The sequence below is a fragment of the Nansenia antarctica genome (assembly GCF_963989245.1).
Source record: "Nansenia antarctica genome assembly, chromosome: 5".
Classification (NCBI taxonomy): domain Eukaryota; kingdom Metazoa; phylum Chordata; class Actinopteri; order Argentiniformes; family Microstomatidae; genus Nansenia; species Nansenia antarctica.
The window spans coordinates 57,591,152-57,609,601 of record NC_137690.1 but is presented as its reverse complement, the minus strand read 5'-3'; the positions used below and the strand labels follow the sequence as shown (position 1 = coordinate 57,609,601).

Below are 18,450 nucleotides of genomic sequence, written 5' to 3'. Positions count from 1 at the left end.
ATAAAGACCATTCATTCATAAGCTGTGAAAGACCTGTGGAAAATGTGTGCGTGTGCGTGTCGTGCGCGCTCACGGTGGAGAGTGAGGGGCAGGGAGGAGAGGTGTCAGAGCAGGAGATGCGCTGCCTGGAAACTGTTTTAGCGAAACCGTTTTTAGAGGACAAGCCTTGAATGAAATCCCATCTATTTGTTTTGCCGTATTTCACCCAATTAAATTTTTTTCCAAGGATATTTTTGCAAAAGGACAGCCGTTCTTTGAATGCATTACTGCATGCTAGCTGGCTATAGCCACTTAAGCTATCTTAAAGAGGAAGGAACATCTCATCGGTTGTTTCTGCATTGTTTCTTTTTGAAAACGGAGTTGATCTGAAATACTGCATCGGAACTGGGGAGGTGGAGAGGTGTGTGTGAGAGAGAGGAAGAGAGAATAAAGCATGATGATGACTGGCAAATCTGTGAAAGACATTGACAGGTACACGGCTGTCCTCACCTCCCTACTTTCGCTGGAGGAGAATAAATTCTGTGCAGATTGCGAAGCCAAAGGTAAGTGTTCATTGTACATGTATAGCCTTAGAAATAGATGGAGCTGGTGTCTGTCCAGGGTATGTCAGTGCTGTACGGGGGGACAGGGGGGGGGGGGGGGGGGCACGACTGGGAACTGGATGAGTCAACCTCCTTTCCCGTTATTCCATTTGCTTTGAGTGACAAAACGCAAACATACTCTCTGCTCTGACCTGTCCAGCAGATAATATGCTGTCACTGTATATTATTATTTATTTAATTTATAATTATGTATTATTATTATTAAGTCCTATATGGGACCATGTTGTAAATCCCAATAGTGGTGAAGTGAAAGACACCGCATTGACATTCACAGTCGCCCCGTACACACTGTTCTAGACTGAGCCCCTATATAACTAGAGCAGGTGGGAAATAGCAGCGTGTGTCAGGGTGCGTTCGTAAATTCGCTCTGAGAGCGCCGGAGCGCACACTGTGATCGACGTCATAAAGGGACCGAGTCATTTGATTGGACAAGAGGCGTTCCATGAGTGCTGATCAGATTCCAGAGCGAATGTACGAACACAGCCTGAGTCTGCGCGAGCAGCAGCAGACTAACCAACAGAGTAAACACATAGATTAGTAGCATAACAGCATTAGGTCGCTATAACAGTTTTATACCTGTTGACAGAGGGTTCCATATTAACACATGGTTTTGTAAGGGACAACGTTTCTTTGAATTCCTTACTGTATGCTAACTACTTAAGCTAGTTTAAAGAGGAGGGAGAACATGAATGAATGAATGAATGAATGAATGAATGAATGAATGAATGAATGAATGAATGAATGAATGAATGGTCTTTATTGTCATTAATACAGTACAGGTACCATACAACGAAATTTAGGAAGGGGGGCTCCCCTGGTGCTAGGAAAAAAGACTAAAAACAAGAGGGCCAAGGATAAAACAAAAAAGAGAAAAGAGCTGGTTTACATAAATAAAGGCTATATACACTATCTACTATACTAATATACTATACAATAAAACACTTTGCTGTACTCTATGCTATGCTATAAATATCCTAACTTTTTCCTATATCTGAACCTTATGTACACAAGGGTTGTCATATTGCAACATCGCAATGATCTGACTTCATGCGATGGAGGGGCAGCCAGGTGTCTTAATGTGTTGTGTCTCATCTCCTATAAATGGGAGGATATGTCACATGTGAGTGTTTGGGGACACTTGTTTTATTTTATAAGTCACAGGAAGCTGATCTGCTACCAGTGTGTGTAGTCTTATCTGATCTGTTCAGCCACACACATGTAGCCTATAGACTTTGTTGTATCAGTTCAGTCATTTGTTAACATCTTAGTCTGGGAACCGGATGGTCTGTCTGATGACATTTAGGTTGAGCCTAAGTAGACTGTCTCAGCTCTCGTTAGTCTGCGTTGTGTTGTTTACTGGCCACACTGACAGGCTAATCAAAACCAAATGAGACGTGTCTAGATCTCTTCAGATGTTTCTCATCTCAACTGGTTTTGATGAGTCTGCCAATGTTCCACAATCAAACTCTTCTAAACTAGATGAGATGAGCAGATTTCCACAAATGGTCTGTGTTATTTCTACACACTGTTGGTTCGGTTTAAGTCACCAGTTTATCCATTTCGGGATGCGTCACAGAATGTGTGATTCATTGTTTCATTGGCTATAGGACTAAATACTGCTATAGTCCTCAGCAGTGGATCAACATTCCTCAAGGGCTCGTCAAGTAAGGGGAGAGGAGGGAGGAACGTAGGGAAAGGGGAGAGGTAGAATAGCTTTCACAGAATTAACATTTCTTTGCAAATCCAAGTGACCCAGCAACTACGGTAACGTATTTGGCCTTCATACTTTAAGCTTTTGAGTTACACTGGCCTAGTAAAAATCTCGACGTGTTATAGCCGTCCTCCACATACAGTACCACAGCTGGCCCATCACTCTATTAGACCAAAGATGGCCAAGTAACTCCAGGAATGTATCAGGGCCAGATATCATCCTAGAGTTGGCCCATGAGGAAAGAGACCACCTCTGGCCCATCTAACACTTCTTCAGACCACACAGGCACACAGTGGGTAGTGGTGGTCTAGTGGATAGTGAGTTGGACTGGTTGGACTGGTGATCGGAAGGTTGTAAATTCAAATCCCGCCTGAAACCACACCACCACTAGTGTGCCCTTGAGTAAGGCACTTAGGCCTCAGCTACTCCAGGGGGAATGTCCCTATAATTCGTAAAATGTAAATCGCTTTGGATTAAAAGCGTCTGCTAAAAATGGCAAAAAAATAAATAAAATGGCACACACACACACACACACTTAACAAACAACATAGTCTGACTCACATTTTGTCAACTTGTTTACTATTCACAGATGGATATAGATATGTGTTTGTCCCGTGTCAATGTGATATGCTGCAGCCAATCAAATATCAGCTCACGTGACTTGACTCCACTTGGTCTGACTGTTTGGATGAGGGTCAGGAGTGGCATTGCGTCCTGAGTGACCCCTTCTCTCTCTCAATTCAATTACATTCAATAAGCTCTATTAGAATGATACATTGCCAACACAAACATAGGAAGTTATACATCAATAATGACAGAAAGGTCAAAGGAAAATGAACAATAACAGTTATATTCCTGTAGTAGTAACAGTAACCACTAGTAGGCTACTAGATTTGTTCTGGGTTGTCGTTCTATAACGTTTGCAGGGAAAGTACTATACAAATAAAAAGTTATTATTATTATTATAATCCGTAGGCAGTATTTCTTTGTAATTTCGGGGAAAGAAAAAAAGTGGTTCTTATTTCTGCATATTTGGTGCAGTGCAATAGGAAATGTATCTGTCTCAACCTTTTTGTGAGCGTACACATCCTGTCTCTCTCTCTCTCGTAAGTGCTTTCTCTCTCACACAAACATGCATACATTTAATCTACAACCCTGTGACATCAATCATTCTCTACTTTCATTAAGGTACCAACAGCAGTCTCCATCAATCCATGTGTGCTTGGGTCATGGATTGACCCCCATGACATCTCTGTTATGACTAGAGCGATGAGAGCAGATGTTAACCCCAAATAGGCTACATCATGCACAGAAAGAGAGAGAGAGGGACTCCACTTGTATAATACTGTATATCTTACTACTGCAACCTTTATGAAACAGACGTCAAGTTGTTGCAAACAGTGCCAATAATAATAATAATAATAATAATAATAATAAAGGTGGTAGAAGAAGGTTTCTCCTTCTATCAATGGCCCCGGGCCTGAGCTAGATTACTCTTCCTGCCACGAATGGTGGACTGATGATTCACATGCTTAGCATTCAAATGTATTGATTGTAAGTCGCTTTGGAATAAGGCGTCTGCTAAATGTAAAAATGTAATAATAACTTTTATTTGTATAGCACTTTTCCTGCAAACGTTGCAGCTCAAAGTGCTTTAATCACCTCCTTTCTTGTTTTTTCTAGTAACTTGGAAAAATACATATCTTGGGGAGAAGCTTCTATAAGAGAGACAACTCCATCAGAACCAAGCCATGTTTCTGTTGTGTTCTCGACAATTAGATCATTGATTATAAATGTTTTTGATGATGGTGATCTAATATTACAAAGTGCAAAGTTGAGTTGTCCAGTGTCACGTGTTGGTTCTGAGGGAGTCAGGCCTAGTCATAGAGCCATACCATTGTCTGTGTTTCCTGATAATAATCTAACACCTCTGTAATTGGGATGTAAGCCATCACGCTTGAAAAATCCTGGTCTCTCCCAGAATGAATCTAAATTATTAATGAAAAGGATCCCTTCTGACATACATAGGCTAGCTCTCTCTCTTTGCTCTCTCAGCCATTTGTTGAGAGAGCAAAGACGCCTCCACTTACCATCACCTCTCCCATAACATGGAAGAGGGCCGGATATGACCATATTCTTCCAAGTCGCCTGGAGGTTCTTTAAGAGAGTCTTGTAATGTTTTTTCAGGTTTGGTTGAATGTTTTCAACCCATAAAGCAACTGTCTAAAAATAACTGATGAAACAATTTGTTGAGGTCAATATCGTTAACATCTGCAGCGATCGCCACAGCAGTCGACAACAAGGGAAATAAACAAGACCTTGATAACATACACGTAAAGCCTACCACCAACACTGGCAATGATTGCAACAGCATTGGGAGCAGTGCTCTCTGTGCCTAAGGTCTTTCTCAAAGCCATGGCAACATTTCAATGGAACACACACACACACATTTGGGGCCCAGAGGGAAATGTGTGTGTTTCATGTACCATGGGACATCTAGTCTCACACAGCCCTAGCTGAAATGGGGACAGACTCGGCAGAGCCAGAAATCAGTGTGAAAGTACTGTAGCCTGCACACAGTATGTAACATCATCAAACATATCTGCGGTAGACATGAGCCATGTTCAGGATCACTTAATGTTGCATGTAAAAGCACTATTTGCAGCCTCTTCCAGTTAAGTAGCCTACCTTTTGTAACAGAGTATAAGCTGCCTACAGTATTAAGTGTTACTCAACACATGTTCTGTTGTGCATAATACATTCTGTTGTGCATAATATTATCTTTGTCGTGTGACTGTGGCAAAGCCTATAGGCTAATTACTTGGATGAGATTAAGGGTTAGGGGAGAAAATAGCAGCGCACACCCACATCCGCACCCAAACCCACCCACACACACACACAGCAGAGGTCGCGGATGCCAGAATGAATTAGATTACCTTTTTTATTGCTTTATTTCCTTTTAAGAGTGCAGTACTAGTGAGTGACTAGTAATCACTCATACATGTGTACGTCTCTAAAGAGGACGCTTGGATCACAGTATTGATTTCAATCCAAAAAGTTAAGAAGCAAGATCTACTGTCGTATGTGTCTGATAGAGCCATGGACAAATCCCCCAAACCCAGCCCAGGCATGATAGGATCATTTGCAGAGCTACCCATCATGAAGTTGCTACAACCTGGCCTAAAGAATGAACATTTATAACACAGTTGCATAGGAGGAGAAATAGATTGAAGTTATCGAGGCGATAGTGACACATTCAATGCCACCTTGCACACTATTGCCTGGATCTAGATGATCTGGTCACCTGCAGATACAATTCACTTTCATAACAGCCATATACATCATCATCACATGACTTCTCTCTTCCAGCTGATTTTCTTCTGTCACCTTTTACCTTGGCCTGGGAACTTCAGCTGTCTACACCGCTACAATAATCTCTAATAATGCCCTTGTTACGACTCTGCCACTATCAGTGTTTCCTCTACATGCATTTCATCGTGGCGCACCGCCACGATGGAATTTCCTCCGCCACCATGCAGATTTCTCAACCCAAAAAAAAAAATAATAATAGGCCGCTTTTCAGACCTTCACAGCGCTAGACACACCCACAAGCGCTGAAACTGGACCAGTCCGTGTGTGTCGCGAGTATTGAACTTGAGGCTGCGTTCGTAAATTCGCTCTGAGAGCCCCGGAGCGCACACTGGGTTCAACGTCATAAAGGGACCAAGTCATTTGATTGGACAAGAGGCATTCCGTGAGTGCTGATCAGATTTCCAGAGCGTATTTACGAACGCGCCCTGGCTGTCACCCGAACACCGCGAGCTAGCGTAGTGTAGTGTAGTATAGGATGCGTAGTGTAGTGTAGTGTAGGATGGAGAGAGAGAGGAGAAGCCTCTCTATGTGTTACCTATGTCCAGTGTACTAGAACCACTCTAACAGGAGTGTTTGTCCGTGAATAACACCGGCTATGCCCGGGGTAGAAACACAAGACTATAGCTGGATAAGGTCTACTCATTTTAAGCCGTCGACCAGCCCTCTACGACCACGGGAAGTCATGTTAAAAGTGAAGATACTTCTGTTAAACTAAGCTAAGCTAAACATCGCTAATCGCTAACTCCCTCCTGGGCTTAAAGTGACAAGTAATAACGTTGTGAAAAAAAACGTCAGATCAGTGTTTTTGTTTTTATTGACAACGGAATTACATGCTGGAAAAACATGCAGACACAGATAATAAGAGACACACGGGAGAAGTACAGGAAAACATTTTATTTTTTTGGGCCATCCTCGAGTTTTGAGCGCGCGTGCGCGTTTCATGCGCGTGCACGATCAGCACTACCCGCCACCATTGTAAAAATTCCTGGAGGAAACACTGCACTATGTTAATATTTCGGAGCAAATGAGACAGATAATTAGTATGATAGAGTAACTGTCTTTGATCGATCATTGTGTGGGGTACCCTGCACAACAACTGTGAACCCTTTTCCCTCAAGGCTTTCTCAAGCTCAAACAAACACACTCAAACAAACACAAACAAAGTTTTTGACCGGGGAACAAAGTGGACTCAAGGCTGACCACTCTAGTGAAGTAGTAAATAAAAACGCAATAAAAAAAATATATATACTTTTTTTCTTATGATAACTTATGTATATATATAGATGATTCACTTACTTTAGACAAAAGTACTTGTTGTAAGTCGCTTTGGATAAAGGCGCCTGCTAAATGTAAAATGTAAATATTTGTATTTATATAGTTTGGTATGACTGACAGCGATGTATCTTATGATGCATATTGACACCTGCACATTTTCCCACCAGAGACCCAACTTTCATGTATGAAATATGTTTAACAATAGCCTATATTGAAAAGCTGAAATGTTCTCAGAATTGTAAAGCAATTAAAACTTAATTAAACTTAAACGTAATATTTGTAATTCCCTTAATTCATTGTATTATAATTCACAAGCATCCTTGTAAGCTTCTTTCCTGTAAATGTATTTGATGAAGAAAGAAAGTCTTCCCTTCTTACTGTTAGTGTGTGATTTCACCTGATTAGCAAGTCGGAGCAGATTGTGTCGGAGTGTTACTAGGCAACGTAAACAAACATCACACACACACACATACACACACGTTCAGAATTGCTCACACATACTCTACAGCAGGTTTACAAAATATCATCTTGTTGCTACCTCTGTTACTAGTCTATGCTAATGAAAGGGGCGGTCGTGGAGAAAGAATGAGGCAGGTGAATGTTGTTGACCCTCCTCTGTCCCAAACTGGTTGCAGCTTGCTCCAGCGTGTGTCTGGGAGTTTGCATCTTTTGTTTGAGTGGGGCCTGTGTTTGTGTAGCGCAGGCCACACACGGTCCCATAGTTGCCATGGAGCTGTCACCTGACTACACTTCTCTGGTCTCCTGCATCCTTAAATCAGCCTCCTCTTGAATCAAGGAGATGACTGACTCTGTAGAGGCTCTCCCTCCCAGTCCGGAGTGTGTCTGTGACTGTGACTGTGCTGTGGTGGGGGGGGGGGGTCCTAGTGGTTAATTATCCATGGGGGGCCATCTGCTCATCTGAGAGCCACTTTAGTGGTGTTCCTACTGGGTCACTGTCTGCCCCACAGCATGCTGGGTAAGGTGGGGGTTGAGGGAGAGTTGTGTGTGTGTGTGTGTGCGTATGTGTTTTTGTATCTGTGTGGGTGGGTGTAGGAGGTGCCACTGACGTCTGACCCTTTATGGGATTAGACTGGCACACGTTGAGGGCTCTTTATATCCCTGTGGGATATGGGCTAATGAGCCATATGTAGCTGTGTGTGTGTGTGTGTGTGTGTGTGTGTGTGTGTGTGTGTTTTACTAGGCATATCTCTGATCTCTGCGCTCACTTCCCATCCCCCTCTGTTGGTATCCCAGCCGGTGATCAAACAATCAAAGTTCACCAGGCTATTTGTTTACAACCAAATCACATCCGTCTCTCTCTCTCTTTCTCTCTCTCTCTCTCTCTCTCTCTCTCTCTCTCTCTCTCTCTCTCTCTCTCTCTCTCTCTCTCTCTCTTTCTCTCTCTCTCTCTCTATCTATCTCTCTCTCTCTCTCTCCTATGTTTATGTATCCCACCTTTTAGTCAGCCAGGATAATCCATCAATTACCTATCCATAACCTATTCACCACAGAGGAGCATGCCCGCGAATGGGTCCACGAGTCACAGAGCTTCTGCATTGTAACTTTAAACATGTTTGGAGCTTGTCAGAGAGGAACAAGGCTACAAAGCTTGTCCTCTTCGATATGGGCCAACATTAGGGTTCCTTTTTTTGCAGTCAAAACATTAATGTCAAGGGTTCAGAAGATTACTAATGTAACACCACAGTATTTCATTATTCCTTCCCTTTTCTATCTTTCCAAGAGTCTCTTTATCTTCTCACTTTCAAGAATATGCAGTACTAGATTTGAACCCTGCCTAGTAATGTCATAATCATGACATTACAGATAAAACAGGTGTAGTCATGACAACTTTTGATAACTCAGTTGTATTCTCTCCCATATCCAATGTGATGTGTAATGTGATATCATTCATCCTTCGACGCCCGTCTCCCTGTGGCTGGGAGTGAGGGCCTTTCCCAGGCCTCACTCCAGCAATACACTCTAATACCCCACAAGCAGATTACACAGAGAGAGAAGGAGAGAGAGAGAGAGAGAGAAGGGGAGGGGAGGAGAAAAGGAGTGACAGACACAGGGGAAAGAGGGAGAGGGATGGGACAGTTCATGGAAAAGAGTGATGTGGAGAAAGAAAGAGATAGGGACAAAGAGGAGGAAACAGAGAGGAGGGACTAGTGAAAAAGAGGGAAGGGAAAGACAAAGAGAGGGATTAGAAGTGTGTGCATGAGAGATATCAATAGACCAAGGCAGGAAGAGAGGGAACCATTGCAATGTGTGGAGGAGAGAAATAAGGAAATGTAGAATGCAGAATAGAAGGATAGCTGGATAACTGGAGGAGAGGAGGATGGAGAGAACCGATTTGTTTAGCCATATCTTAGCCACAGCAATAACACACACACACACACACACACACACACACACACACACATACAATCGTATCCATCGCTGTCCCTCATACAGGGCCTCAGTCCCAGTGTTTGTGTCTAAATAGGCTTTGCTGAATAATTCTGCTATTATTAGCCTGCAAGCAGCAGCCGTCACTCACTGTCACTCAGGCTCAAATCCTGTGTCTGCTGGATTTAGACAGTGCCCTGTCTCACTGTCTCACTGTCTCACTGTCTAACTGTCTGTCTCTGCCAACCTATTAGATCCACATCCACATCAAAAGTCTTTTGAGACATCTCAATTATTTCACAAGACTATTCATCCCACAAAGGGGCTTTGTGATAAACCAATCATTGTGATTTGAATAGGCCTATGCTACACAAATACATGAATAAGCCTACAGCATACTCTACACTCATGCATATGCACACACATGCATGCATAGTTGCATACGAAAGGAATCATACTCCTCACATTACTCAATAAACACTCAATAAATGTCACCATAGGGCTGGCACCATAATCATATAACCGTTGGTTACATACAATTAAGGGTGGATAAGGTTCATACAGACTTTAATTCACCATTGCATATTTCTATATTACTGCCAAGTCTATTTGTAATTATTGTAAATATGATATTTCTGGTGATTGGTGTGTGGCAATTGTTGCCATTTTGGACATTATACAGTGCCCTGTGTAAGTAACGGGACAGTGAAGCATGTTTTTGTTGGGATTTCAAATCAAACAATGCTATGAGGTCAAAGAAGAGATACTCTACTTTTATTTGATGGTATTGTGTACATTAGGAACACCTTTTATGCTTAACCCCCCGATTTTAGGGTACCCAAAAGTACTGTGACATTCTTCTTTCCAATACTTATGGAGGGGCACTGTAAATCAGGCTGGACACATTCATGATCAGGACCCCTGACTTATCCTAGAGACAGTGGGGAGGTCAGTAACAGACCTAAAGCCTGGTACACACATAACGATTTTCTGAAAGTAAAAAAACTATCGTAGGGAGCACAGACAGGAAGTGGTGTAAGTACTTTCACCAAAGGGTTTCCTCACTACAACCACAAACCCTTTTCCCTCGAGACTTTCTAACTCAAACTTGTGATGGCTAACGGCAAAAAGCGGGGATCAAAGAGTGGCATGCAGTGAAGTGGACTGGTTGGTGTCAAAACATCTCAAGGCATGGCCACTCTGTAGTGAAATAGTCAATAATAATAAAATAATCCTTCCTCCTTCTAACATTGTGACTGCCAATAGCACAAAAAAAAAATAGAGAGAGAGATACTAAAGTCAGCTCCACCATCTAGTGGTCATAAGGGCACACTACATCAAGAGCCAGAGATGGAAATGGAGAGAAGAAAGGGAGGGTGGGAAGGATGGAGAGAGAGAGCGATCGAGACAGAGCTTCTCTTTGAAGCTCTCTGTATCCGCTGAAGTGGACGGTTGTATAATTTGTGCAGAAAAATAGCCTAAGAGAGATGTTGCATTTTCTCCCCCTTGAGCTCCCTGCTCAGCGTCTATCCAGAGAGCTCTGCAGAGAGCCTAGAGCTATTGGTACACACACTGCCACATGTGTACACATAGCCTAACACCAGACGAACAACCACCCCCCCCCCCCCCCACACACACACACACACACACTATCAAGTGTGTCAGTGAATAATCAGCCTTGTAGGTAATTGGTACCAACACTGTGTGTATGTGTGTGTGTGTGTGTGGGGGGGGGGGTAGTCATTTGTATCCAGGGTACCGCTCACCAACAGGGGCATGTGTGTTTTTGTGTGTTTGTGCGTTTGTGCGTGCATGCGTGTGTATCTATCTTTTTCCCTCCTCCTTTCAACCATTTCCTCCTTCTCTTTTCCCTCCCTCCTCACTGTCAGATATATAGGCTAACTCTGGTGGTGAAGCTTATTATCCGTCAGGATGCCAGACCATTTACATGGGATTACACAGTTCCCTGATGGATTTAAAATACGTAATTGAGGTCTTGAGCTTGCTTAATCTATAATTGGCCTAAAGTTAATCAGTCTCTCGCTCCATTTTTCCCCCTGTCTTTTTTTTTTTTTCTCTAATTCATCCTCTCTCTTTTTTCTTCATCTTTATATTTGTTTCTTTCCTTCCTTTGAGGAAGGTAAGAGTGTTACTGTCGCATATTGACCCAATATTGACCCAATACGTTATAAGTATTATACGATTGAAATATGTCATGTCTTTCTCTCAGGTCCAAGATGGGCCTCATGGAATCTTGGAATCTTCATCTGTATCCGCTGCGCGGGGATCCATCGGAACCTGGGCGTTCACATCTCCCGGGTCAAATCTGTCAACCTGGACCAGTGGACCCAGGAACAGATCCTGGTCAGAAGATATTATTGATATATACCAGCCAACAATGATACTGTCATCTCACAGGGTTCAGTGGTGTTGGTTCCCTTTGTTTACTGGTTGTCTCTACCAGTTGTATTTGTCTGTCTAAACTGAATGTTTGTCCCTTTCTCCAGTGTGTTCAGGAGATGGGGAATGCTAAGGCTAGACGCCTGTATGAGGCTTTCCTGCCGGAGTGCTTCCAACGTCCAGAGACAGACCAGTATCCTCACCATCCTACATTTACATTTGAACCATTTAGCAGACACTTTTATCCAATTTATACAATTAGAGATTACAAGGACAGTCTCCCTATCTGTGCTGTGTATTTGTGTGCTTGTGTTTGTGTGCGTGCATCTGCGTGCGAGTATGTGAGTGAGATACAGACCTGCCAGTTGTCTTTCTCCTTGACATAGCTGTGTAGGTCTGCAGAGATGTTTATCAGGGACAAGTACGATAAGAAGAAGTACATGGACAAAGTCATCGACATCCAGAGCTTCAGAGTGAGTCTGGACAGACTCATATAAACTGAGAGAGAGAAAAAAGAGGCTGTATTTACTCAAGCTTTTTTTTTTTACAGGGAAGAAAATATATATATATATATATATCAAAGCTAAAACTAGATTTGACCTTCCTATGTGGACCTTTGTCTCCTCATCTATAGAAAGAGAAGAGCTGTGAAAACATTTCCAAGGAACCAGTCGTTTTTGAGAAGATGAAGCTGGTGAGTGTGTATTGAAAGTGCATTGGTAAAAAAGCCTGAGTGCGTACAGTACAGTATGTGCAGTTGTGCCAGTGTATCCAATAGGGATGTACAGAGGTGTCATTATCTGTATCTGTATCTGTATCTGTCCCACCTACAAAATTATCTGTATCTGTATGTAAAGACCTGAAGTGGGCATAGTTTATACCGTTACATTTGATTACTGTGTCAGTGATCAGAATACCAACAGTGTTGTACTGTACAAAGACTTGACAGCTGTGCATTTTGGATTGTACATTTTGGAAAGTCATTTGGATTAAATATAATTAATTATACAACAGTTAGTTCCGACCAAGTAATTTGATTGGACAAGAGACATTCCATGAGTGCCGAGATACAGTATAACAGCACTGGGACTTTTAACTATATATGTATCACTCCACCGCACAGGTGTTCTATTAAATGACCGAAAGTAGCTAGCCTGCGGATGTTTGTGTTCAGGTTACTAGGCAACAGTCCAGTTGAAGTCCAGTTGCGGAACAATTTTTCTAAATAGTAGAGTCAAAATAAATGATTAAATAAACAAACAAATCATAATCTATTGTCGCTTATTACTGTTAACTAATAAATGGCGCTGTAGAACTGTTGTATAAAAGCGGTACTCGGCCTGCGGCCTCGTACCTACGACTGAATCACAGCCGTGCTGATATTCAGTATAACAGCACTCCCTCTCGTATGATATTGCTTAATTATATGCCAATATGAAATCAATTTGATGCTTTGAAGGCACAAAAATTGCATATTAGGTTAGAAAATACAACATTTGCATTTAACGTGACTTCCGGTATAAACCACGGCCACGTCAGGTCTTCTATCCAGATACAGATACAGATAATGACGTCTCTGTCCACCCCTACTCTGTACACAGTTTGGTATCTGAACAGTGTTTGAATTGAAGTATCAATGATGTCGATGTTCCTGATATTATTGACTCCTACAGAAGAGGGACGACTTGCAGCAGTTCAAGGCCAGCCCAAAGACACAGTCCCACTCTGTCTCAGACCTCCTAGGACTGGGTATGCTAGCTATATACACCTTCATAGCTCTCTTCTCTCTGTCACACCTTCACACACACCCTGGTTACTCCCCCTTCCTCCTCTCTCTCTCTCGTTCAGATGCCCCTGCCCCCCATGCTACTGTGTGTAATGGGAGGCCCAGCTCAAGGGAGAGTCCTGCGCTGGCTAACCCAACTCTGGTGCACCCTGCCCTGGATCTGTTCAGCTCTCTTCCTGCCTCTTCCTCCTCCTCTTCCACTAAGACCACGGTGAGAGACACTTACACAACGGCTGACCCCCTACCGTATCCGTACGCACACTCACTCTGTCTCTTTCTTGCTCTCTCTCTCTCACACACACACCCAGACACACACACACACACACACACACACAGTTGTATTCAAGACGCACATGTTATACATTCTCTCTCCAGCCGGTGACTAGCTGCATGCCGCGGGGGCGTGTAGCAGCCTCTGTACCTGAGAACCTGAGCCTGTTCCTGGACTCAGCGCCCAGAGCAGAGAACAGTGGCGTGAAGAAACTGTCCAAGGACTCCATCCTGTCCCTCTACGCGTCCACCCCCACAATACACACCAACAACATGGCTGCCCATGGTACGAGCTGGTATTCGGTGGCCTGCTTTCACATCAGTGCAGATAAAGGTTAAGGGAAAGAGTGTCGTGTGGGTGTGTGTGTGTGTGATAACTGGTCTATGATTGTGTCTCCAGCTGGCCTGTATATGAACCCGAGCCATCACTACGGATCATACCATTCCCTGGCTGCCCAGGGGGGTATGATGGGAGGAGGCATGACGACCTCACAGATGGCCCCGATTGGACAGCAGCAGAATTGCTTCATGGGACAGCAGAACGGCATCATGGGAGGACAGCAGAACAGCATCATGGGGCAACAGAGTGGCGTTATGGGAGCGCATGGCATCATGGCGCATGCAGGCAGGGTCTCTGCGTCGCCCTACATGGCAGGAGTGCACCAAGGCATGATGGGACAGCAGAACGGGATGATGGGAGGACAGCAGAACGGTATGATGGGAAGCGTGTCGGCTCAGCCTCCGGAGGTCCACGAAGCACAGGAGGCCCAGCAGCTGCAGTGGAACCTGGCACAGGTGAGACACACACATGCTTTGGGAGAGTGGGTTTCTGTTCGCTTCTGTTTGTGAGTGTATGTGTGGATGGGATGAATCGTCATGAAATGAGAGGCATCACTGTTATAGTATTGTGCATTTTATATAGAGACAAATATAGTATTGTATGATAGTCAATGTAGTAAGAAGGGATAAACTGAAGAATTGTAGCGTGTCGGTAAAATCAACGTTTTGTGTATGTGTGTCTCTTCTCCCTCAGATGACCCAGCACATGGCAGGGATGAACTTTTACGGTGCCAGTGGGATGATGGGATACGGCGGTCAGCCCATGGGAGGACCAACGACTCAAAGCTCTACCCACATGCTGGGGTCACAAGTCTGGAAGTGACATCACTGTGCCACAGTGGCAGCGTTGTCATGTCAACGACCAGCAGTTGTACTGGAGAAATGTTGTTTTGGGGGACTTCTCTAACAAACCCTGACATTTTAGACATTTTAGCAGGGAAGGAGGACGATGGTGGAGGGGGGGCTTTGAATAGAGGTTAGAGACTATCGCTACCTCTCTCTGTCTCTCCTCTCCTCCTGTCTTCCTCTTCTCCTTCTCCTCTTCATAGCCATGTTTTGCAGATATCCATGCTTGCCTTCAGAATGTTTCTACCACCACTCAGAGGACCGGGCTCAGGCTTTCAGACGGCGGCTGAGACCACTGGTCGGGACCACAGCATAGAACATATCTCATATACAGCTGTGTGTGTGTGTGTGTGTGTGTGTGTGTGTGTGTGTGTGTGTGTGTGTGTGTGTGTGCGTGTGTGTGCATGTGTGTGCGTGTGTGCGTGCGTGTGTGTGTGTGTGTGTGTGCGCGCGTGCGTGTGCGTGTGTGTGTGCGTGTGTGTTTCTACTACTCACAGCTTCAACTATAGTTGATGCGACAGGGTTAATCACCCTTATTTTTTTGTGAATGTCTCAAACCTCCTTTGCTTTTCGTGGCCTGAGTTGATTTCCGTAAAATCTAAACATGACTTGTTGTTGTATGTCAGCTCTTTGTGGAATGGTTTCATCATTTGCTATAGAATTCAGGTTGGAGGGTGGAGTCATAAACCTTAAGACCCAATTTAAATGTGTGTTGCTGTTTAGTCGAAATGTATTCATTTCATGTCTTGTAGACCGGGGCATTGAACAGCTACACTACCTACCTAGAGACCCCTAATCTATAATAGGGGTCTTCAACTCAAATCCTTGAGGGCTTTCATCATGCTAAACAAGTGCATACTGTAAACCCTAAAGACAATTATGTCCAATGTCCTTTCAATAACTGGCTAATCAGAAAACCAAAGACTTAGCTCTAGCTTCATGATGGCTGTAGATCATTAGATGTATTGGGCTACATCTGGATCGCTACATAATGCTGGTGGTTATTCTATTCTGTTTCACTCGAATTATCCGCAGATATGTTAACTAGTGCAATTATACGTGTAGGAAAGGTCATAGGGAGGCTATATTTTTATTGCGCCAGTTAGCACTATCAAGTGTGCTAATTGCCACCTCTTTCTACACATTCTTTTTTATTCTTATTTTTTAATTTCTGCTCTTGCAGAATTAATTAAGAATTTCAACACACTGTGCTACTTCCTCAGTAAGGGTCAAATCATAATTTGAGTTCAAGCATATGCAACTCTTACTTTCAAGTCAGTTTGAGTTGTTGTGCCCAGTTCTCAAATTAGGAATCAGCCTAAAGTGATTGGATACGTAGGCCTTAAAATGTGTGAACGAGGGATAATGGAGAGAGATAGAGGGATTGCCTGAGCTACAGTTACAGGTCAAGGTGGTGACACTGTGACACATCTGATGAATGCCTCTTTGGGACTGCATGTCATGAATGTTTATCTATCAATGTGTCTCTACGACCATGTGTCAATGAATGTGTCTCTACGACCATAAGTTAATGAATGTATCTATCTATGAATGTATGTCTGAGCATAATATGAATGTCTCTCTGAAATTATTTTTCTCTGAATGTCTCTACTGTATATGTGTCAATCCTCCTTTTAGCATTCAATCTTTCTCTGTCTCCTGTTGTTAGATGACCTAAATAATGAATGTCTATGAATGTGCGTCGAGTGCTTTTCTTCCGACAGTCTATGAATATCAGATGAGTCAATGGATGTATGTCTTTGAGTATTCTTTCACTGCGTGTTAATGAATGTACTTTATGTCTTTGAATGTAACTTGTCTGTGTGTCTACGAGTGTCCCTTCGTTTTGGGGGACTGTCCCCAAATGTTAAGTCGCCACTCAGTCCTGTTGCAGTATATCAGAGCTCTGAATGTCAACTTGTGGAGTAAACTGGGAAACTGTTGGAGCATTTTTGGTTGGGATTGTCTTATGTTTGGCAAGCAATCTTTGTGAAACAAATGAAGTAATCATTCCGTCTGGGAAAATTGTCGGTCATTAGTTAGTTCAAGCCAAGCCATGCCCGTCTTTTATTGTACACAAGCATTTCCAAAGCAAGTTTGTCCTAGTTGTCTCTCTAAAACCTTTTTCTCTGCTTATTATTGTTATTATTGAGATTAAGATGATTACAAATGCATGAAGGTAATAGTGTAAATACTGTAGTTTAGACTTTCGCCTTTCCATGTTTTGAGGGAACTCCTCCAGGGTTTGTATGAGGATAGGGTAAAGTGTGTTGGTTATGAGGAGTACAATGCCACTGTGAATGACAGGGAGGAGAGAGGGACACAAGGGCTGCGTTCGTAAATTCACTCTGGAAATCTGATCATCACTCATGGAATGCCTCTTGTCCAATCAAATGACTTGGTCCCTTTATGACGTTGAACCCAGTGTGCACTCCGGCGCTCTCAGAGCGAATTTTACGAAAGGAAAACAAGAGACAATGAGACAGAGTGTGAAGGAGGCAAGGCGAGTGAAGCAGAAAGAGACAAGAAGAAGAGCTAGAGAGGGAGAGATAGCAATTCCTTTTGATCAGTTACTGCTCTCAGAGCCTCAACAACACAGCACCTGTGGCAGATGGGCAGCACTTTTCCCCTAACGTATCCCATTTGGTTGTGCAACACAGCCCACACTTCACATACAACCCATACCTCATCTCAGAGCAATACTGGAGAGGGAGGGAATGTGTTTGGTTTTGTGGAGGTTGTGTATTGGTCCTGGACCTTCGTGTCAGGTTAACACTGTCCAGCCAATAACTGATTTATCTGTAGAGATGTTGCGAAGCACTGCACTCGTAGAAAAGCAATGACATGTCAGCTCAGACATAATAGAACACATCGCCCCCCTATGGCTGTGGTGATATGACATCTCTCTTTTATTATTATTAGTATTTGTGGGAGAAACTTTGGGCATGCTTGAAATCTGTTTCCTTTTTGCTTGTATTATTTCTTTATAATAATCTCTATAAAGTCTAAGCAAACAAAATTAATCTATATTTATGTAACTGTCAATAATGATATTATTGTGTATTCTATTGATTATCCAATGCTTTTACTCTGTATATTTAGTTTGTTATTTATGGAATAATTTGTATCAACTCATCTGCTTGGATTTTGGGGGGTTTGATTTTCAAACAAACATCTGTTAGTGTTTCATATTTATGAATTAAATGTAAAACATCAAATCAAATCAAGTAATAAAAATATGTTTTGTTGAAATTCTGTATTCTGTATTTGTATTGTATCATCAACACATTCTGAAAGGAAGACATTAGAGGGTAGTGATTCAAATAAAACTTTATTGACTTTGCGTCCAGATGTTAAAGGGCATGCAAATACAGGCTTCTGAATCTGACATTTTGTGTCTTTTTTTCTGTTTCATTCTATTTTCTTACAAAACTACGTGCACCTTAAGTAATCAATTCTGT

At 42.8% G+C, this 18,450-nt stretch overlaps 1 protein-coding gene across 1 annotated transcript; it reads left to right on the top strand.

The window, feature by feature from the left end:
• The first annotated feature begins 108 nt into the window (after positions 1 to 108).
• smap2 (small ArfGAP2) lies at positions 109 to 17,873 on the top strand. Its single transcript, XM_080532215.1, has 10 exons — positions 109 to 542; positions 11,579 to 11,712; positions 11,856 to 11,941; positions 12,143 to 12,221; positions 12,383 to 12,442; positions 13,422 to 13,497; positions 13,597 to 13,745; positions 13,910 to 14,090; positions 14,205 to 14,599; positions 14,838 to 17,873. Exons 1-10 carry the CDS (start codon positions 434 to 436, stop codon positions 14,964 to 14,966), a joined length of 1,398 nt encoding a protein of 465 aa, XP_080388341.1. The 5' UTR covers positions 109 to 433; the 3' UTR covers positions 14,967 to 17,873.
• Positions 17,874 to 18,450: the final 577 nt, after the last annotated feature.